Genomic DNA, 22,887 nt, shown 5'->3' with positions numbered 1-22,887 from the left:
TTCTTTTATTATTTTTCAGATAGCTAAAATTGGTGCTTTATGCTGTGGCCTTAGCTTATGTAATCAGCACACAATAGTACTCTATGTTTTGTGCATAATACCATGGATTCTCTTTCGACTTTTAAAAGAGAAGGTAGGTTTTTGAGAAAAAAAGCCCAATATGACATTTATGGCATCAGAAAACATGAGGTTTATTTATTAGTTTCATACAGGCTTAATAGGGATATTGTAAAATCTATAGATGGTTTTGGGTAGTATGAACATTTTAACAATATTAATTATTTTAATCCATGAATGTGAGACATCTTTTCATATGTGTCTTCTTCAGTTTCTTTCATCGATGTCTTATAGTTTTCAGTATACAGATATTTCATTAATACCTCCTCAGTTAAATATATTCCTAAGCAATTTATTATATTTGATGCTATTGTAAATGAAATAGGTTTTTTTTTCAGATAGTTCATTGTTAGTATATAGAAGCACAACTAATTTTCTATCCTGTAACTTTCCTAAATTTGTTAAGTTTTACAGCTTTTTGATAGAATCTTTAGGATTTCCTATTTAAGATCATGTCATTTGCAGACAGAGACAATTTCACTTCCTTTCTAGTTTGGATTCCTTTTATTTCTTTTTTTTGCCTAATTACCCTGAGTAGGACTTCCAGTACTATGTTGAATGTGAGAGGTGAGAGTGGGCCCCCTTGTCTTATTCCTGATCTTAGAGGAGAAGCTTTCAGCCTGTCACCATTGAGTACTGTGTTAGCTGTGGCCTTGTCATATGTGACTTTCATCATGTTGATATATGCCCCACATCAATTAAATCAAAATTATTTTCGAGTAGGATCAGCCACTGGCTCGGCTCTGTAGATGCGCAGAACTGCTGGCTGATCAACCTCTGCTCTGGCACCGCTGCAAACAGGAATGTGTTCTCCCAAGACTGGAGACCGGTTGCTGTAAGCCCTGCTTCCCTTCTCCATCTCTGTCTGATCCCCAGTGGTTGAGCCCCAAAGATCTACGCCCACCCCGCCCCTCTCCCCGGCCGCAGTGGTCCCTGCGAGTGAGAACTGAGTGAGTCTCCTGGGGAGCATCCTGCAATGCCTGGGGAGCTGGATTTCCACCCTGGGGGCTCTTTTCCACTGGAAAAAGTGTACCCCGAGGGGCGTCCTCTAATGTACCGCTGTGCTGGCCTAGGGGAGGAGTGAAATGGTCAGAGTGCCCCTCAAAACTTAAAGTGCAGTCCTTCTCGGTCTCTGTGGTCCAGGACTTCAGCCTCAACCCCAGTGTCTGGGATTTTCACAACAGTATCTTGTCTACAGGTAGTTGCTGATGGTGTTTTGTGGGAAGGACTGAAGTTGGGATTACTTATGTTGCCATCTTGATGGTGTCACTCTTAGCCAGGCTTCTGATATCAGAGAAGGTGCCGCTAGATATACATTCTCTGGCATGAACTTAAAAAGCAAATCTTTTGTTTTAAGTCTTTGGAGGGAGAGCCATATTCTCATGTAAAACATACAAGACCCAGAGCTGACAAGTTAGGAACCTGATCTGAGAGCCTGTTTACCCTGAACTTAGATCAACCTCTGATAAATGATGAAATTTGGGAAAGTGTGACTCTTCAGAGCACCTTTTATTTTTATTATTTAAAGAGTATAGTCTAGAAAATAAGATCTACCAGTGAAGTGATAGGGAATTGGATCTGACTGCTCAGGTGATCTAAGGCAGAGAAGGAAATTAGTTGGTTGCAACCCCAACTGCTTACTTAAATTATCTGGAAAGATTTAAGAAAGTAAATAGGTGTTTGTGTGTGTGTATGCCTTTGTGTGCTCTCACCACGCTAAAATAATTCTGATTTATTTGATTGGGTGTGAGGCCCTGGAAGTGAAGTGAAGTCACTCAGTCGTGTCCGACTCTTTGCGACCCCGTGGACTATAACCTACCATGCTCCTCTGTCCATGGGATTTTCCAGGCAAGAGTACTGGAGTGGGGTGCCATTTCCTTCTCCAGAGGCCCTGGGACTGATAGTTCTAAAAGGTCCCCAGGTGATTCCAGTGTACGTGCAGCTAGGACTCAGAGCCACCCTCCTGCACTCTCCGAAATAGTTCTCATGTGTTTGTTTCTCTATTTTGCACACACAAAGAAAATTCTGCAGCAACTATGTCTTGCCATTCTAAACTGAACTTTATAGTGTGCGGAAACTGCTAAAATCTAAACATTTAAAGCTACTTTTAAGAATAGCAAAGGCATATTCTTCAATTAGTTATTATCTTCCGTTTTTTTCATCCCATCATTTTGTATGAATCTCATTACCACTTTAGAAATGTCAAACAAAATGAGTATTGTAATAAAAACACTCCATTTTCAATGAAGAATGCTTATTTGAAAATGCTAATGTAAGTCAACTACTTTTCTGATAGTCAACTACTTTTCATTCTACTTCTGGTGAATGGAAATCTTGGTTCTCATATTCATTGTCACCTATCAATTTCCCTTTTTCCTAAAGAAAAAATTGACAATTTCCAATTACGATATTTGTAAGAGATGACATTTCCAATTACTAAAGCAACCATAGAATTCTTTTGGACTCAATCTTTGTAAAAATTTGGCAGAGTTTCCCTTGGTTTTAGAAACGTGCAGAAGCGGGACTTCCCTGGCAGTACAGTGGTTAAGACTCTGTGCTTCAGTTACTTCAAGGCTTGCTCCTTATTGGGGAAACTAAAATCACAGGCCACATGACATGGCCAAAAAAGAAAAAAGCAAAGAAGAAACTTGCAGATGAGAAATATATTCTGTTTGAGGCAAGATTATTCCATACAACAAATTTCCTTCTTTCCTTTGTAAATTGAGAAAAAAAAAATAGCATTTGGATGAACTTGAGTGTTACTTAAAAACTAGCTTCATTTGTGCTGATTTCCATGAAATGTCCAAAACCCTTGTAGAAAGAATATATTCTTAATGTGCAGTCATAATATAGTATATAGTTAAAGCCAACTCCTGATGATGATAATGAAATGAATCAGTATTAGAACAATATCTTGGGCAGTTTTGAAAACAGTCAAACACCATAATCAACACTAATCACTTCCAAGTGGGTAGTCTCAGCTGTGCAATGCTGCGTGTCATGACATGGTTTTAAGTGTAGAGGATGCAATAAACATGAAAATCACGTCTTTGCTAATATTATTTGCTTCACTCAGATTTCACTTGCCATGCAAAGGAGTTCAGGCTGATGCAATTTCCTAGTAATCCACAGTAATCAGAAGGTTTAACATCATCTTCCGTGGTGACTTGATATAAATTGAGAGATCAGCTCTGAGTAAACATATTTGATGTTTTCCTCAATATATTCTTGAAGTTCCAGGATGAATCTGACTAAAATAAACACTGAGATACATGCGACTCCCTGTGCTCTATGCAGGAACTCTCCCCAGGCTCCCTGTTGAAGTTGAGTCTGTGCTTCTCCGCTGGTCTGCTGCCCTATATCTACCTGCCTGTCTCATCCTACCTCAATCAAGCTCGTTGGACCTGGGGAGACCAGACAACATTGCTAGGATTTTTGACACATTTTCTCAGGGAAGAATATGGAACATTCAGTCTGGTAAATTTATATTTCAAACACTTTTAAGGAAATAAGTGGCAAAACTTCAGTGTTCTGCCTGGACCATGAGTGGAAAAAACAAAAAATGACACATGACAGCATGTGGAATTTTCTTTCGTTATTTATCTGGCAGACTTGCCCCTTGGAATGTAGCCTTTCACATGAGTTTGAAAAACTGACTCACTTAATCTGACATCATCCTTTTGTGTATCCTGAATATATTTTTCAAGATAACAAGCAGTCAAAAGCCTCTGCTCCCAGGAGCTGAAAGCTTTTCAGTCTTTTTATCATCAGGTATCATTTTGGGCCCTTGGTCTATGATTAAAAATATCTGGAAACAATTAGAGGAAAAACACTTCAAACATTTTAATATACCTTGACCAAAACATTTCTTTTTTTTTTTTTCAAATATTTGATGAACAGTGTTCATGTTAGTATTTAGTGGGAGACCTAAATATGTTAATGCTTCATAAAATATGATCTCACTCAATGGAAACAGTATGTTCCAGAGAATTTCAAAAGACTTTGCTTTCCCTAAGACATAGTTTAGGGTAAAACACTAAATGCGCTTGTGAGTAATGGTTATCTGAAAAGTGAAAGGATATACAGATGGGTTTTTATTTTTAAATAGACAGTTATATCTGATTTTTCTTTCATGATTTGTGCTTTTTGTGTCTTACTCAAATTAGGCAATTCTCAGATGACTACAATATTAAAGAATACCATTTATACAAAATTTTAAACCAGGCAGAAACTAATGACCTATTACTCAATAATACATAAAAGGTAGTAAACCTATATAGTTTTAGAACGTAGGGTAATAACTAACACAGAATTCAAGGTAATAGTTACCACTAGGGGATAAGAAAGCCCCTTTCAAGGGCTCTGTGAAATATGGTATTTGTGCCATTCTGTTTCTTCAGTGAATGGTGAGTCTATAGATTTTTTTTAAAACTCTTTATCCCCTAAATATAGATTATATATGTTTTTGTATATAAGAGATATTTCCTAAAAAATCATTTAATAAAAGGATAATTGTTATTCTTTGACTGAGAAGGTTTGGTGCTTTAAATTTATACTCTGGTTTACTTACATTGGTTATTCCATTGAAATATCGCTTGAGGGCCATTGCAGATTTGAAAACGTGTATAATTCACACATAATTGTGAAATTATAGGCAGGTGATAATGAGCTGTAATCAAAGTGCCCAAAAAAGAGCTTAAAGAGACTTTGTAATGAAAGTGTAAAGTCTGTTAATTCATTAATGTGTTAATCATTCCTGCTGGAAGAGTTTAACTGATTTGTAGCCAATTATTATTTCTGAAATGATTCCTAAGGGATGTCTGTATTTAGTTTTCACTGACTTCTCTTAAAAAATCCAAATAGATTCTGAAAAAACACTTTGAATGAAGAGGAGTTGCATCATATATTTAAAATATGCATCTTTTAAATCAGGGTAGTTAAAATACAATAGCCTTCCAAAGTTTCAGTTTAACACTTGTGCAAATAAACTTTTCTCTTTTATGTTCAGGCCAAATCTGAAATAGGATCTAGTATGTCCGAAATATTGCTGTGAGTATGAAATATTTTAAACTATTTTAAAATGAATTCTTTATTAATTCCTTTAAATGATTTTAGGGATTTCTGAGTTTATCACTTTGTGAAGCAGTACATCTGAGAAGTAGTTCTCACCTCTGTGGTTAACACTTTTTGTGTATAATGTCAAATATTCTAGCATCCCATCAGTAACATAAAGCTTGAAATGAGCACTAAATACAACAGTGAATAAGACTATTAGGAGACTAAATAGAATCTATAAAATGAAAATGTTTCAACTTTCAGTTGAATACAAAATTACCCAATATATTGTGGCTTTATAAGTAACTTTTTCTTTGTTTATATATTCTTGCTTTTGGAGACATTTTAGAACATTGCATTTAGCACAATTTAAACAATCATTTTCTTGTTATTTTGCTTTGAACTATAATGTGGGGAAAAATATCAATAACATCAGATATGCAGATGACACCACCCTTATGACAGACAGCAAAGAGGAATTAAAGAGCCTCTTGATGAAGGTGAAAAAGGAGAGTGAAAAAACTGGCTTAAAACTCAACATTCAGAAAACAAAGATCATGGCATCCAGTCTCATCACTTCATGGCAAATGGATGGGGAAACAGTGGGAGCAGTGAAAGACTATATTTGCTTGGGATCCAAAATCACTGTGGATGGAGAGTGACTGCAGCCATGAAATTAAAAGATGCTTGCTCCTTGGAGCAATGACAAACCTAGACAGCATATTAAAAAGCAGAGACATTACTTTGCCTTTGCCTAGAAAAGTCCATCTAGCCAAAGCTGTGGTTTTTATTTCATGCAATAATGGACACAGTAAAGGACAGAAGAGGTATTGACCTAACAGAAGCAGAAGATATTAAGAAAAGGTGGCAAGACTACACAGAAGAACTATACAAAAGAGTTCTTCATGACCCAGATAACCACGATGGTGTGATCACTCGCCTAGAGCCAGACATCCTGGAATGTGAAGTCAAGTGGGCCTTAGGAAGCATCACTACAAACAAAGTTAGTGGAGCTGATGGAATTCCAGTTGAGCTATTTCAATTCCTAAAAGATGATGCTGTTAAAATGCTGCACTCAATATGCCAGCAAATTTAGAAAACTCAGCAGTGGCCACAGGACTGGAAAAGGTCAGTTTTCATTCCAATCCCAAAAAAGGCAATGCCAAAGAATGTTCAAACTACCACACAATTGCACTCATCTCACACGCTAGCAAAGTAATACTCAAAATTCTTCAAGCCAGGCTTTACCAGTACATGAACCGTGAATTTCCAGATGTTCAGCTGGATTTAGAAAAGGCAGAGGAACCAGAGATCAAGTTGCCAACACCACTGGATCATAGAAAAAGCAAGAGAGTTCCAGAAAAACATCTACTTCTGCTTTATTGACTATGCCAAAGCCTTTGACTGTGTGGATCACAACAAACTGTGGAAGATTCTGAAAGAGATGGAATTACCAGACACCTGACTTGCCTCCTGAGAAATCTGTATGCAGGTCAAGGAGCAACAGTTAGAACTGGACATGGAAAAACAGACTGGTTCCAGATTAGGAAAGGAGTACATCAAGGCTGTATATGTCACCCTGCTTATTTAACTTATATGCAGAGTATATCATGTGAAATGCTGGACTGGATGAAGCACAAGCTGGAATCAAGATTGCCAGGAGAAATATCAATAACCTCAGATATGCAGATGACACCACCCTTATGGCAGAAAGTGAAGAGGAACTAAAAAGCCTCTTGATGAAAGTGAAAGAAGAGAGTGAAAAAGCTGATTTAAAACTCAACATTCAAAAACCTAACTAAAAAAACTGAGATCGTGGCATCTGGTCACATCACTTCATAGCAAATAGATGGGGAAACAGTGAGAGACTTTATTTTGGGGGGCTCCAAAATCACTGCATTTGGTGACTGCAGCCATGAAATTAGAAGATGCTTACTCCTTGGAAGAAAAACTATGCCCTAAAACCTAGACAGAATACTAAAAAGCAGAAACATTACTTTGCTGACAAAGGTCTGTCAGTCAAAGCTATGGTTTTTCCAGTAGTCATGTATGGTTGTGAGAGTTGGACCATAAAGAAAGCTGAGCGCCAAAGAATTGATGCTTTTAAACTGTGGTGTTGGAGAAGACTCTTGAGAGTCCCTTGGACTGCAAGGAGATCCAATCAGTCCATCCTAAAGGAGACCAGTCCTGGATGTTCACTGGAAGGACTGATGTTGAAGCTGAAACTCCAATACTTTGGCCACCTGATGTGAAGAACTGACTCACTGGAAAAGACCCTGATGCTGGGAAAGATTCAAGGCAAGAGGAGAAGGGTATGACAGAGGATGAGATGATTGGATGGCATCACCGACTCAATGGACAGGAGTTTGAGCAAGCTGCAGGAGTTGGTGATGGACAGGGAAGCCTGGCATGCTGCAATCCATGGGATCATAGAGTCAGATATGAATGAGCGACTGAGCTGAACTGAACTGATGGTTTTTCCAGTAGTCATGTATGGATGTGAGAATTGGACCATAAAGAAGGCTGAGCACTGAAGAACTGATGCTTTTGAATTGTGGTGCTGGAAAAGACTCTTGACAGTCCCTTAGACTGCAAGGAGATCAAACCAGTCAATCCTAAAGGAAATCAGTCCTGAATATTCATTGGAAGGACTGATGCTGAAGCTGAAATTCCACTACTTAGGCCATCTGATGCAAAGAGCCGACTCATTAGAAAAGACCCTGCTCACTGGAAAAGACCCTGATGCTGGGAAAGGTTGAAGACTGAAGGAGAAGGGGATGAAAGAGGATAAGATGGTTGGATGGCATCACCAACTCAATGAACATGAGTTTGAACAAACTTCAGGAGTTAGTGAAGGACACGGAAGCCTGGTGTGCTATAGTCCATGGGATCACAAGGAGTCAGACACAACTGAATGACTGAACAACAATATTCATTTAATTCTTCAAATATTAATTTATTTAAGATTTTAAGACTTCCTTTGAGCTGTCCTTAAGCTCTATTTTTGACTTACACATTTTTAAAAATCCAGCCTTATTAGAACCAGCTTAATATATTTTTGTCTATATTATCTCTCAGTGTTCTTTGAAAAATGGGTTAATATTTGCTTTAAAACCTATGGAGTTTAAGATAACAAAATTATCTATAGCAATTTTATAATATTACAGTATTTCAATATAAAATTAAGTATGAATAGGTTTACCTGACACTAAAGTGATCTCAGTATTAATACAGGATTCACAGGACAACTTGAAAAGTTTTACAAATATGGGGAACATATTAAATCTATATGTGAGGTAGCTGACATGTTCTCACAGTTTCTGTCTTGTTCATTTGCTGATTTTCTTGCTTCCTTCCATACTTTGATCTTTTCTTTTTAAATTACTTTTATTAAATTTTTTGACTGTGCTAGGTTTTCATTGCTTTGTGTGAGCATTCTCTGGTTTCAGTGAGTGAAGGCTACTCTTCATTGTGGTGCACGGGCTTTTCATTGCATTGGCTTCTCTTGTTGCAGAAAACAGGCTCTAGCACAGGCTTCAGTAGTCACGGCTCATGGGCTCAGTAGTTGCGGCTTGTGGGCTCTAGAGCTTGGGCTCAGTAGTTGTGGTACATGGGCTTAGTTGCTCCAAGACATAGGAAATCTTCCTAGACCAGGGATCAAACCCGTGTCCCCTGCATTGGCAGGCAGATTCTTATCCTCTGTGCCACCAGGGAAGTTCTAAATTACTTTCTTTCTACTCTAAATAAATGATACATAATTATTATAGAAAATTTAGAAAATACAGGTAAGAAAACCAACAAAATTAAAATTACCTATAATTCCAGCATGCAGAGATAACTATTGTTCTTAATCCATTAACATTCTTGTCTATATCCTTCCAATATTTTTAATATTTTTGCTTGTTTTTAAAAATGGAATCATAATATACACTCTGTTTTGTTAGCCTGCTGTTTTTCATTTAATACTATATCTTGAAAATACCTCCCTGCCATCATTTATTCTTATATAACCTTTTAAGGTTCTTACAATTGACTTTAAATATTTCTGTTTATGTCTGATGAAGACTTGTGGCTCCTTTTTCTTTTCTGTAGGGGATAAGGTAGCAAGAAGCTCAGTTCTCCTTTTAAAGATAAAGACAACTTTATCAGTGTCTGTAGGCTTCTCGTTTGGGGCTTTTCTCCATGCCAAGACTCCCAGCCTGCTGTTTACTACCTGCCTTCCAAAACTGTCATCACATTCAGGATCATTGATATATTTTGTCTTAACAAACCCCATATGAACTCCAGAGATGCCTCAAGAGTAATCCTAGACCATACATCTGACTTTCATTAGCTGCATGTAAAAGTCATCTATGGGAGAACTCAAAGGTCTCCTTTACATTGAAGTAATAGCAGTTAGGTCACATACTCAGAAAAAAAGGCTTGACAAAAGTGATGCCCATGCACACCCACACTGTTCCAATGAAGTCATATGTGGAATGGGGATATGATCCTAGCACTCTCTGAGGGAGAGAATTCCTAATCTTTAATTGTTTCAGTGGACAGGAGTGTTAAGAAAGGCAACTCATAATTAACCTACTAAAAAATTCTTGAACATGATATAACTTAATCATCTACCCTTTTCCAGTCAAGCAAATTGTGTTCTTTCTCCATGTATATCTTTAAATTGCCATCCTGTTGAATTATATAATGGAAATTATTTAGTCTAACCCTAGGCAGTGACCATGTTTAAAAGCTTACATTTAAGCAACAGATCTCTACAAATTGATTTTGAGACTGACTTCGTTCCTTTTGAAGGATAGTTTGAAATGGACCTCATGCTGGAATCAATTTTTCAAGTGTATTTGAAAATGAGTAAGGCTATCTTCTCATAGTAGATGAGTCTCCATTAGTAAAATACACATTGTGTGGTTTCCATAATTATGGCATTACATTTTCTCCAATAAAATTGCCAGTAGGGCGAAGAAAGTTCTTTGAGATAGTGTTTAGAGTCATTTTTTTATTAAAAGTTGGAGATTGCCAGAGCTATTTGAAAACTCAAATAATACTTGGAAAATGTTTATTAGTTAATGAAAGAATTTAATTATAAAGGGGAAATACATTTCTTGGAGATTGCTTAAACACTTTTTGTACCAAATAATACAGAAAACAAGGAAGACTTTTAAGAAAGGAGATAACCTCAAAAAGCATGGTTGGAGATCAATTCTCTTTCCTTATTTCTCCATGATTGGATCTCCAGAAAATTATTTGAATTAGTTTTGTTTTCAGTTTCACATGACTTCTTATCAAACTAATCTGAGATACAGATTGGTTTATAAATCATTATAGTAGACCAATATCAAAAATACCAAATAATTATTTGTTCTTAGCTCAAATAGTATAAGTTGGTAATTCAGTGTTAAAACTGAAAAACATCTTACAACTGTTTAGCTCTTTCTTGTGGTACTTTTTCTCCCAAATTTAAAAGAACACAAAATAATTTAAAATCTGACTCCCAGTCTTAAAATTATTTACTGCATAATCAGGTATAGTATGTAAAGAATGCTTTGTTTGGAACTAGCAAATTTGTTTTCTGCCAATAATAAATTAAATTGTCTCTTACAGTTCTCAAGTGACAAATATGAGGACCCAACTCTCATTCAACATTCAAGCCCTTGCAGTTTGGGCAAATATATGTTTAACAAGAAAGTGAGTAAAGTAGTTCCTTTTTCTGTTATTTTTTGCATGTTCATTAATTGAATTAATATAGTCACTATATCATTATGGCAAATAGATGGGGAAACAGTGGCTGACTTTATCTTTTGGGGCTCCAAAATCACTGCAGATGTTGATTGCAGCCATGAAATTAAAAGACACTTACTCCTTGGAAGGAAAGTTATGACTAACCTAGACAGCATATTAAAAAGCAGAGACATTACTTTGTCAGCAAAAGTCCATCTAGTCAAGGCTATGGTTTTTCCAGTAGTCATGTATGGATGTGAGAGTTGGACCATAAAGAAATCTGAGCGCCGAAGAATTGATGCTTTTGAACTGTGGTGTTGGAGAAGACTCTTGAGAGTCCCTTGGACTGCAAGGAGATCCAACCAGTCCATTCTGAAGATCAGTCCTGGGTGTTCACTGGAAGGACTGATGTTGAAGCTGAAACTCCAATACTTTGGCCACCTCATGCAAAGAGTTGACTCATTTGAAAAGACCCTGATGCTGGGAAAGATTGAGGGCAGGAGGAGAAGGGGACGACAGAGGATGAGATGGTTGGATGGCATCACTGACTCAATGGACATGGGTTTGGGTAAACTCCGGGAGTTGGTGATGGACAAGGAGGCCTGGCGTGCCATAGTTCATGAGGTTGCAAAGAGTCAGACACGACTGAGCGACCAAACTGAACTGAACCTCTGTTAATTTCTCCTTTACTGACTTTCTAGTCTATTGAGTATATTCTTATATAAATGTATATTTGAATATATTCTTATTATTTTATTTCCTTAACCCTTAACATTATAGTGAGCATATTTCCATACCATAACAAATACTTAGGATCATTTAAATTTCTGTATAATAGTCCATTCTAAAACCTGGGACAATTAATTTAAATGTTTTCCTGTTTAAGAGTCTTAGATTGCTTCCACTTTTTCCACTACTGTAAATAAATACCAAGGCATTGTTATGGATTAATTCTTATCCAGTATTTCTGGTTCTTACTTAAAGATTTATGCCCACATATCAAATTACTGAGTCGATGAATGTGAATTTTTTTTAAGGCTCTTGATATATTGATATATTATCAAATTAATTTTTCTTGAACATTGTGCTAACATACATCCTCATACAACTTCATTCTCACCAACTTTGAGATTTGTCATTTAAAAATTTTTTATTATTTTGATGCATGAAATTATTCTTTTGTTTTACATATTTTTAATTAAGCTTAAATTTAATAGGATTAGTAATTTATATTTCTTCTGCAGATTTTAATTTCATATTTTTTGCTGCATAGTTCCAAGTTATGCTTATAATATGTAGTACAGTGTGGCTTATTACTATGTTCTGGTTACCTATTCCAACTCACATTTTTAAGCCTGAGGTCTTTCTTTGTTCCTATTTAAAAATGGAAAGGTTTTTAGTTTCAAATATTTTTCCTATAGCTTGTAAGTGTTAATATTATTAATATTCATGTCATATAAGTAATTTTGGACATATTTTAATTTTTTTATAGGGACAGACAAAGCCCGTCATTAATATGGCTTTTTACTGGAATGTTTTGCATTTATTCATTGTTCTTTGCCTGGAGGGCAAATTTAGATATTTCAAAACCACTTTTCATGGGTGTGGTAAGTTTTCCCTAAATATATCCTTTGACCAGAAAGTTCGTGAAGAATGTACAAATCTGTCTTTCATGAATCTTGTAGAAGGGCAAGCTGTCTCAGAAATAGTTAAAATTGTACATGAAGTGAAGTGAAGTGAAAGTCACTTAGTCATGTCCAACTCTGGAATGTTGGAGTGGGTAGTCTTTCTCTTCTCCAGGGGATCTTCCCAACCCAGGGATCAAACCCACATCTCCAGCATTATAGGTGGCTTCTTTACCAGGTGAGCCACAAGGGAAACCCAAGAATACTGGAGTGGGGATGTCACTTTTCCAGGGGATGTTCATGACCCAAGAATTGAACCAGGGTCTCCTGCATTGCAGGCAGATTCTTTACCAACTGAGCTATCAGTGAAGCTCTGATATTGTGTATACGTGATCACAAATCAAAATTAAATTATTGAATAAGTAAGGCTAAGGCCTCTTTTAGGGGGAAAAAAGCATTGTTTCATTAGCACAATAGTTAAATAGAAAAATAAATGTAAGGTATATTTAAGTTAGTCATTTTATATGTGTGCTTGCAGATATGTTAATAGGAACCACTACATTTCTTCTGGAATTTTTTTAAATAGCTTAATGAAAATGTTTAATGGTGTGGGGAGATAGATGAATGCATTGTTGATGATTTTTATTAGTGGGTGTGATTCCAAATGTTGGTCATTAGTGTTCTTATAGTTGAATAGCAATGATGGTTTTTCATATCATTACTTGTGGTAAATTCCATGTAAGAATAATGATAATATCCATCATATTTAAGTACTATTTTTGTGCTTGGTTTTGTGGGGTTTTCTTCAAAACCTTTGCCTATTTATGGGGGGCTCATGTTAATTGTAAGTGGTGGTGTTGGTTGTGGTATTGTATTGAATTTTGGTGGTTCTTTTTTAGGATTAATGGTGTTTTTAATTTTTTTAGAGGGGGATGTTGGTGGTATTTGGTTATACAATGGCTATGGCTACTGAGCAGTATCCTGAAGTTTAGGTTTCTAATAATACTGTCTTAGGAATATTCCTTTCTGGTTTAATTATAGTGTTTTCAATGGTTTTTTCATGTTGAAGGATGAGAAGTTGGAAATTGTATTTAAATTTAATGTTTTAGGGGACTGAGCCTCCCTGGTGGCTCAGTTGGTAAAGAATCTGCCTGCAGTGCAGTAGACATGGATGGGTTCAGTCCCTGGGTTTGGAAGATCCCCTGGAGGAGGGCATTGCAGCGCACTCCAGTATTCTTGCTTAGAGAATCCCATGGACAGAGGAGTCTGGTGGGCTACAGTCCATGGGATCGCAAAGAGTCGGACACCACTGAGTGACTTTCACTTTCTTTTTCACTTTTCTTCTGGAACTTTTTTAAATAGCAAAGAAATATTGGTTGTACTTAGGGTCTTTTTACCAACATATTCCCTTATTTTCTTACCTCACCAGTCCACACTTGTACAAAACAGGAAGTATATTTCAATTTTCCCTGACTACAATATCTGAAATTAGAGTATTTCTTCTGCTTATAACAGAAACTATATCAATGTAGATAGCAGCCGAAACCAACCGTGTGTGTGTATTTCCAGGAGACCTGATGAATAATACCTTATTTGAGTACCTGAGTTCTGAATCAGTTGAGAACAAGATAAACCAGTACATTGGGTGGGAGAATCACCTTTGTTACCAGTAACGATGGGGTTGGAGAATGTGGTTAATATCTGTGGGCAATGGAGCCTCCTCATCCTGTATCCCTAAACAGTCTAGTCACAAGCAGTGCTGCTCAGGACGGGCCTCTTCCCTCCCCAATTCACCTCACCCCAGAGTCTGCCCCTGGACAAGTACTTCCTGTGGGCAACTCACTTTCAAGAGAAAGGGAGAGGAAAGAGGAGAGCTCTTCAGGCCCAACTCCCAAACTCTCCAGTAAGCTCAGTCCCTACAATCCTTCCAGGAGAAATAAGTGAAGGGAAAGAGTGTTATACTGGTGGGTTTCTCATGGAAGGAAACATCAGGAGTTAAGCAAAAGCATTTCTCTACCTCTTCAACTTTGCACGTTAGGATAAAGAATTCAAGGTTAAGTATGCAGTATAGAAAAGCCTTTGTGGATCCAAAAAGGGAGATCCACATGTCAAACAGGGAAGGAAAAATGCTTGAAAATGGAAAAATCAAGTGACATGGAGTTGAGCTGGGGAAGTCAGTTAAGAAGACATAAATGACATAGGCGTAAGCAACTAGGTGCATGCAGTGTACTTTTAAAATATATAAATACCTGATTGATTACATAAAACAGTCAATTGGATGCACTGTCCCCATGCCTCGTTCACAGGTGGAACGATTCTGGATGCAGAGCAATGCAGTGGTGGCTGTCCTTGCTGGCATTGGTTTGGCTGCCCTTGTATCTGAGAGTAACCGAGTGCTCAACACCAATGGGCTTCAGTATCTGGAATGGCTTTCAGCAATTCTTTTTGTAACTTGCCAAATATATTCTAACTATAGGTAATACATGGTTATTTTTATGAAAAGTAGGTTTCCAGTCAGAGACATTTGGGATATTTAGATTCTAGGGCTTTGTTTTATCTTTACCTTCCACTAGCTTTCAAAGTGAGATAGCTTGATCTGAATGCAGTGGTTGTTAAACCTTTGAACAAGAATCTCAGCATGAGTGATGTGTAGTTTCAGGGCATTGCAAACAGGGGTTCAAGTGGTGCTTGTAAACTATCTGTGTATTTTCCACTAAAAGGGATCCTAGAGCTACTTTGTAGAATCTTGGATGGCATCAATGACTCCATGGACATGAGTTTGAGCAAGTTCTGTGGAGTATATGTAAAATTCCATGATCTAAAATACCACTTAGATGGAGAGTAAAGACATTTGAAGTTTTGCTTTTGTTTGTTTTTGCCATACCACTAGGCTTGTGGGATCTTAGTTCCCCAACCAGGGATCAAACCTGCACTCCCTGTGTAGAAGCACAGAGTCTTAACCAATGCACTGGCAGTTAAGTTCAGTCACTTAGTCATGTCTGACTCTTTGCGACCCCATGGACTGCAGCAGGCAAGGCTTCCCTGTCCATCAGCAGCTCCCAGAGCTTGCTCAAACTCATGTCCATGGAGTCATTGATGCCATCCAACCATCTCATGGACTGGCAGGGAAGTCCCAATTTGGGCTTTTTTTGTATGCCCTAAAATAATTCACTTTGTGCTTCAAAGAATTTATCTTTTGAGTAATCCTTGGCCCTTATCTAGTATACTCTGTAGTAGTATATATTAAATATTTTGAATACTCAAAAGTTCTGCAAGTTTCTTAACCCTTATGCATTATTAGTGTTGTTTGTATTTTTCAAAATCTGCTTAATGACCATTATAATGTAAATGTCAGTCAAACATAAAAGATGTAAAGGCTTGGATGATAGTTCATTTATTTGCAGTAATATTGAATAAACTTTATAGAAGTGGAAGAGTCCACTGGAGTTCTGTTATAGTGAGATTTGATTGGTACTTTAAAAGCCAATGTACTTCATAATGCCGAGGAGCAGCCATGTTAGGGGCCTTGTGGGAAGGGGAGGCAGATTCCTGATACAACTCCATAGCTGGCTCAAGAAGGGTTTGCCAGGCCCATAGTGTGTTTCCCACCCCTCTTTTATCCCATTCTTCTCCTGGCTCAGGTCTTTAGGGCAACTCAGTTTCCACACCAGGGATGCCTGCACAGACTGGGTGGCTTGGTTTGGTTTGGATTATTTTTGCCCCCAGGTGAATGGAACTTTGCTGGGTGGCAAAAGGTGAGGCATCACCCTGCAAAGCCAGGGAATCACAGTAGGAAACATTTGCACCATCAATTACAAAGGCAGGGATAGTATTTTGTTCCTGGAAGTATTAATTTGCTTTGTGATGCTAACTCAGTCATTCAGCTTTAGGCTGTGTTTCTTATCACCATTACATGTAATGGACCTGATAATAAGAGGAAGGACATTGCTTGTTCAGTTTTTTGATGCTTTTTCTCTCTTGTATTCGTTTTCTTTTTTTGTGGAAGGCTCTGAGAATTCATGCCAGTTTTTCCTTTGAAGTCATAAAGTCCACTTCATCATTGAAAAGAGCTATACTGCTGTTGTTGGCAACAGTAATAATGCCTGAAGAGAAGTAAATACCTCAACAAATTATTCCTTCCCTTCTTTCTCACTGGGTTCATCCCCTAGTGATAATCAGCTTCAGTCTAGAAGGGAGAGAGGAACACAGAGCCAGTGGTCCAGGGAGGTGGTAGAAAGGATCAACCTCTACATGGAAGAGAGTCAGACAAATGTGCAAATTTGTGCCAGAAACTGGCAAATTTCCTTTTGCATTTCTGAAAATCCCTTTGAACCAAATGGAATTAACATGAAATTACCTTATACTCCAAGTGGAATCAGAAACCGTACTTCTTTTTAGTGAAATTGGATATGTTTTTAAGGGTAACATGTACTCATTATTGAGTACTAACTGGTTCCCTTTTTATGGAAATGATTATAAATTCCAGAAGTAAAGCAGTACACTGCTTTTTTTCACTAGCACAGTTAGTTCTACATTTTTTTCCCCAGTTAGTAGTGTTCCCTTTGAAATATATGCATCCTCTTAGAAGATATGTTAGAATATTTAAAACACTAAGTGTAGATTGTATAATGGGAAAGGAATGGAGTGGGGAATAAGCCTAGTCTTATTAAAACCAAAAACAATGTGTTGCTATTCTAATATTTTTAAATCCTTTTATTTAGCATTTGTGACCAAAGGACCAACTATGTGATTGATAAATTTGCAAAGAACCTTCTATCCTCCATGCCTCGTGATGCAATTATCTTACTCAGAGGAGATCTACCAGGGAATTCTCTCCGTTACATGCATTATTGTGAGGGACTGAGGCCAGATATTTCATTAGTGGATCAGGAAGTAAGTATGTGAGAAATAAACTTAAAATATAGTAGTAGCAGTTGTTTTAAAACGTGTATTTTAAAGAACTATTTCTTTTTTTTAACAGTGCATGGGTAGAGTTTTCATGATCACTCTGAGGTAAAATATAAATCACATTCTTTCCTTTACTGTAACTAATAGGATAAGTCATGTGTTTCTTCTTTCTTTTTTAAACTGAGTGTTTTAAGAATTAATATGTCTCAGATTCAAACAACATCCTAGATCTCTAGTTCACATGGTAGACCATGACAATACTGTGTTGTAAATTTATTTTTAAATTGTTCTTTTACATCCAGTCAGCTCAGCCATTCAAATTAACACTGCTCACTGGTCCAGGGCTTAAAATAAATTAGGCTGACTATAAAATAAGTCATACTGCAAGTAAGTAAACATTTCACTCAAAATAGAAATTATTAACCACAATTCTGTTATAGAATTTGTAAATTTTTTAGATCTTATAACAAAAGTATGTTGGGAAAGGACTTGTGAAAATTTCAAGGTCTGTTAAAACAATCTTCTGGAACTAAAAAAAATATATTTAAACTATAGGATTTATTGTTTAAGCCATAAATAGTTAAAGGGAACAAATCTATCTCTGGTCTTTTTAGAACTGTCATCAGGAAGAGAAATTCTTAACCTCAAAAAAGTACTATTAGTTTGATTGAGCAAATTGTAGGCACAATACTGATTTTTAAAATTTTTTGCAAAAACAATACTTAATAAATTTCATTCAGTTAATAAATAATGAAAAATTTTGAGAACACTTTAAACAGATTTGCAAATATAGGGAAATTTGAAAATCATACATATTTTTATAAGCAGTTTGCATTTATGTCATGTACACTGATGATTCATTTGGTCTTGATTACAATGATCTAGAATCTGACAAAAGCTAGATCATTTGTTAATAATATGGTATACCATGATTTTAAATACAGGTGCTATGTTTGAGAAGCTTGGATTTCAAAGTTAATTCAACCTGAATTCACATCCTTATCTTCTCACTTCCTGGATGTGTGACTTAGGGCTAAAGAGTTTTCCTTTCAGAACTTCTGTTTCCCTGTCTATAAAATGGAAATAATCATTAGATAAGTAAGTTAGGATGCTTTTGAATATAAGAAACAAAGTCCCTGACTAAGAGTAGCTTAAACTACGGAGTTTTTAATCTCACAAAACAAGTAGTCTGGAGAAAGGAGCTTTTAGGATTGATAACACAAGCAGTTCCATGATGACCGTGTTCTAGGGCAGCTTTTGTGCAGGTCTCTTGAATTGAAGGATGCCTGGTTCCAAACATTGCATGCAAAGTGCTTCTTCTGAGTTCTCTCTCTCTCTTCTTCTGTATTGGGAATAACATGCGCCCCAGATGCCCCCACCAGACCCAATTCAGGCCCCACTAACCAGTATTGGGTCACATGACTACAAAAACTACTCACTAGCAAAGGAGAATGACTGTAACTCCCTGATTAAAACCAGGATTGTGTTAGTTGAAAAGAAGGATTGGCTGTTGAGTGGGCAATCAACAGTATCAGAAATAATTATTCTCACATAAGGTTATTATGAGAATTGAATGAGAAACATTAAGGTCCTAGTACAAAGTGGTTATTTAATGAATGTTACTATTCCCAAATAGGGGCTTCCCTCATAGCTCAGTTGGTAAAAAATCTGCCTACAATGCAGGAGACCCCGGTTCGATACCTGGGTTGGGAAGATCCCCTGGAGAAGGGAATCCACTCCATTATTCTGACCTGGAGAATTCCGTGGACTGTGTAGTCCATGGGGTCACAAAGGGTCGGACATGACTGAGCAACTTTGACTTTGACTTTTGATTCTCAAATACTGAAACTATTGGGAAATAAACTCTAATTCAATAAGTATTTTTTGAGTATTTCCAATATGTTGTTGTTGTTCAGTAGCTAAGTCATGTCCGATTCTTTTCAGCACTGTGGATTGCTTCCTGCCAGGCTCCTCGGTCCATAGAATTTCCCAGGCAAGAATACTGATGTGGGTTGCCATGCCCTTCTCCCGGGGATCTTCCCAACCCAGGTATCGAACCGGGGTCTCCTGCATTGTAGGCAGATTTTTTACCAACTGAGCTACCAGGGAAGCATCCTCTACATATTTATATTAAAATTAATTTGTCACTTCTAGTTAAATGACTTGTAGAGACAGGTAAAACATAAACATAATTGCTCAAGTGATAATATCCAAACTTTAATGAAGTCTTCTTTAAAAAATGAAATCTGTACATATAAAATTGTAGAATGAAGTATATATTAAGTATAGAATTAAGAAAAAATTTAATACTAATGATTTATTTTAACCAAAAGAATATGTAAGGACATGTAATTAATTTGGAGCTATTAATAAATTCAGATTATTTAGCCAAGGGGTTTTTAACTTTGATACCTAGGTTATATGATTGAACTTCTCAAGGGCAGGGATTATATCTTCTTCACTATAGGTTAAGCACTACTTGTTTTTGTTTTCTGAATAAATGAATGAAAGAACAGAGTAATGCCACATCTCTTTATTTTGCCTAGGTTGTCTAGTCTGGCCATCAAAAAGGCATTTCAGCTTCAGCAAACATAGTTTGGGAACTATTCTGTGCCAGGCATTGTGCTAGGTGCAGAGGCAATGAGGTGAAAAGATACAGTCTCTTTGCTATAGGAGCTCCCAGTCTAGTGAGGAATAGGCTAGAAGCCATAATCGAGGTAGGTGTATAGTGCTACAGGAGCATCTTGTTCTGCTGTGAAAACTGGGGAGGGCATCCTAGAGGAAGTGGTGCTTAAGCGTTCAGTACACTCCCTAGATATAAGAACAGGAGGTCCTTCTGGTCATAAACTAGGTGCTGATTATATTGATGGCTGATAATTATAACTTAAGGCATAAAATCTAAGATCTTTAGAAGAAGAGTGGCACATACCTTGGTTGCATTTGTATGTATTTTTCAATTATGTTTATATTTAATGAGTAACTCCACATTTGGTAAGTTTTTCATCCTTGATAAACTTGGTTCTTTTTAAAGAAACATATTAAAAGCATGATATCACATGTTATCTTTCTGGCAGATGATGACTTATGAGTGGTATCTACCCAAGATGGCAAAGCATTTACCAGGCGTCAAGTTTCCTGGGAACCGGTGGAATCCTGTGGAAGGAATATTAGCTAGTGGAATGGTCACATTTAATCTTTATCATTTTCTTGAAGTAAATAAACAGTAAGCATTCTTTTCATATAATAGCTTTTCTAAAATCTTAAGCTTTTCTAAAATTGTTTATGTAGCAGCTGTGCTTCATCCAAAAGACCAATTTTCTGTACCTATTTCCCTGTCACCGGTGAGATTATCTTTGTAATTAAATGGAATATCTGTGCATAAATGATACCAGGCAAAAATAAATGTTATTGTTCTGGGTAAAAGAAAAATAAAGACAGATTAGCAAGAATAGCAAATAAGATCTTAGTACAATTCAGAGAAATTGGAGATGTGCCTGCCTACTTGAAATCATTGCAGGTAGATCGCAAGCAATTATAGTTTCCCCCTGATCAACACCATGGCCCCCTTTTAAGTTTAATGCAAATGTTTTCTGGGAATAATCACTATATAAAAATAGCTTAAGGATTTTTTTCTAAAGGATAAGGCATTTTTATAAATAAGAAAAACACCTACAGTTATGCTGACTGAGATAACATATGAGAATTGCGAATTCTGTACTTCAGAACATAAAATTATTCATAGTTAAGGTCAAGAATAAATAACTCCTTCAGTGGTATACTGTTGAATATTTTTCCTGTCCGTGAAATGCTTGGGATTGTCCAGAGCCTGAAGAAGAAAACTTATTTCATAATTTCTATTCTCATAAAGGGGATTTCAGAAATTTTTGTAAATTCCAAAGTTAAACTGTCCCTTACTAAGAACATAATTAAGTGGTACTTTGGTGTTCAGAGCCTGAAGTTTACTGTGGCTCATGAAGTAATGTGAAGGTAATAGGTATAAATGTGCTGTGAGAGTAATAATTAATTATTCTATTTTGGAATAAAATATTAACATCTCCAAATAGGCATTTTTGGTGCAGTTTATTTAATTGAACCTCTTAAACATTAATTGAACCTACTATGTACCAATTTGTATTAGGCAATAAAGTGAGACTCAGTTCCAGATTTAAGTAGACTACAATGTAGTTGTATATATACATAGATATGAATACAGTTGGCCATAATGTTGTAAGCTCGGTACTAACAAAGCTTTGTAAAGTGTGAGACACAGTAAATGTTCAATGTGTGTTTACTAAATGGATGACTTAATTGACATTATAAGCCAAATGTTCTGGGACCATGGATGAGGAAGCAATTAATTCTGCTGAGGGGCATTCATTCAGCATTTATTTAATAAATATTGGGTATTCAAAATGTCCCAACACCTGTACTAGCTGCAGATGGATGGGTGTGATCCCTGCTGTTACCATCTTTGAGACAGATATCAAGTGATGCCTTAAATGTGAAACAGATAAGTTATAGTATCAGCTGGTAAGCATGATAATACTGGTATGGATGAAATTTGGAGACGTAAAGACTAAGAAAGAATTTGCCAGGTAGATAGAACAGTTAGGATACAGAACAAATCCACGACCCCAGAAACTCCCTTTTTCTGCTCCTTTGTTGTACTGTCCCCAGACCCCTAACCCTCACAACCACGGATCTATCCTCTGTTACTATAGTTTTATCTTTTCCAGAATGTCATATAAATGGACTCATAAAGTATGTGACTTTTTGATACTAGCATACCTTACTGTAGCAAAATGCCTCTGAGATCCTTCCAAGTTATTGTTGTGTATCAATAGTTTATTCCTTTTTGTTACTGAGTAGTATTCTTCCTATGGATGTAGTGCAGTTTATCCATTCATCTATTCAAGGACATTTGGGCTGTTTCCAGTTATTTGTGAATAGAGCTGCTATAAACATTCATGTACAGGTTTGTGTATGAATATGTTTTCATACCTAGGAATGGGATTATTGGATTTATTGGATTGTTTGTTTTCTTACTATTGAGTTTTGAGAGTTCTGTGTATATTCTAGATTCAAATCTTTTATTAAATATGTGATATTTTCTCCCAGTCTTTTTGTTCTCTTCAGAGTGTCTTTTGCAGGTAATTTTTATTATTTTGATGAAATCCAATTATCATATTCTCTTTTATGGATCATACTTTTTGATCTCCAGTCAAACAACTCTTGCCTAATGCCAGGTTACAAAGATTATCTCATGTTTTCTTCTAAGAGTTTTACAGTTTTATGTTTTATATTTCAGATCAAAAATCACTTTTGAGTTAATTTTTGCAAGGGGGTTGCTTAGAACAAAAATATTTTTGCCTATGAACGTTATTTTGTCCTAATATCATTTGTTGAAAACATTCTTTCTTCATTTAATCGCATTTGTACCTTTTTCTGTATTTACCAAAAA

The 22,887-nt window shown here is 36.5% G+C and overlaps 1 protein-coding gene across 1 annotated transcript in view; it reads left to right on the top strand.

Annotated features, from left to right (window-relative positions):
- TMEM260 (transmembrane protein 260) overlaps positions 1 to 22,887 on the top strand; it is a 70,516-nt gene that overhangs the window by 35,251 nt on the left and 12,378 nt on the right. Inside the window, 8 exon segments of the mRNA XM_040226376.1 lie at positions 20 to 133; positions 3,415 to 3,594; positions 5,126 to 5,166; positions 10,777 to 10,860; positions 12,386 to 12,500; positions 14,825 to 14,994; positions 17,240 to 17,411; positions 20,501 to 20,649. Of these exon segments, the coding sequence (XP_040082310.1) occupies positions 20 to 133; positions 3,415 to 3,594; positions 5,126 to 5,166; positions 10,777 to 10,860; positions 12,386 to 12,500; positions 14,825 to 14,994; positions 17,240 to 17,411; positions 20,501 to 20,649 (1,025 nt within the window).

Source organism: Oryx dammah, unplaced genomic scaffold (genome assembly GCF_014754425.2).
Source record: "Oryx dammah isolate SB20612 unplaced genomic scaffold, SCBI_Odam_1.1 HiC_scaffold_26, whole genome shotgun sequence".
NCBI lineage: Eukaryota > Metazoa > Chordata > Mammalia > Artiodactyla > Bovidae > Oryx > Oryx dammah.
Note: the sequence above shows the minus strand (reverse complement) of the source record. Positions and strands in the feature narration are given on the sequence as shown.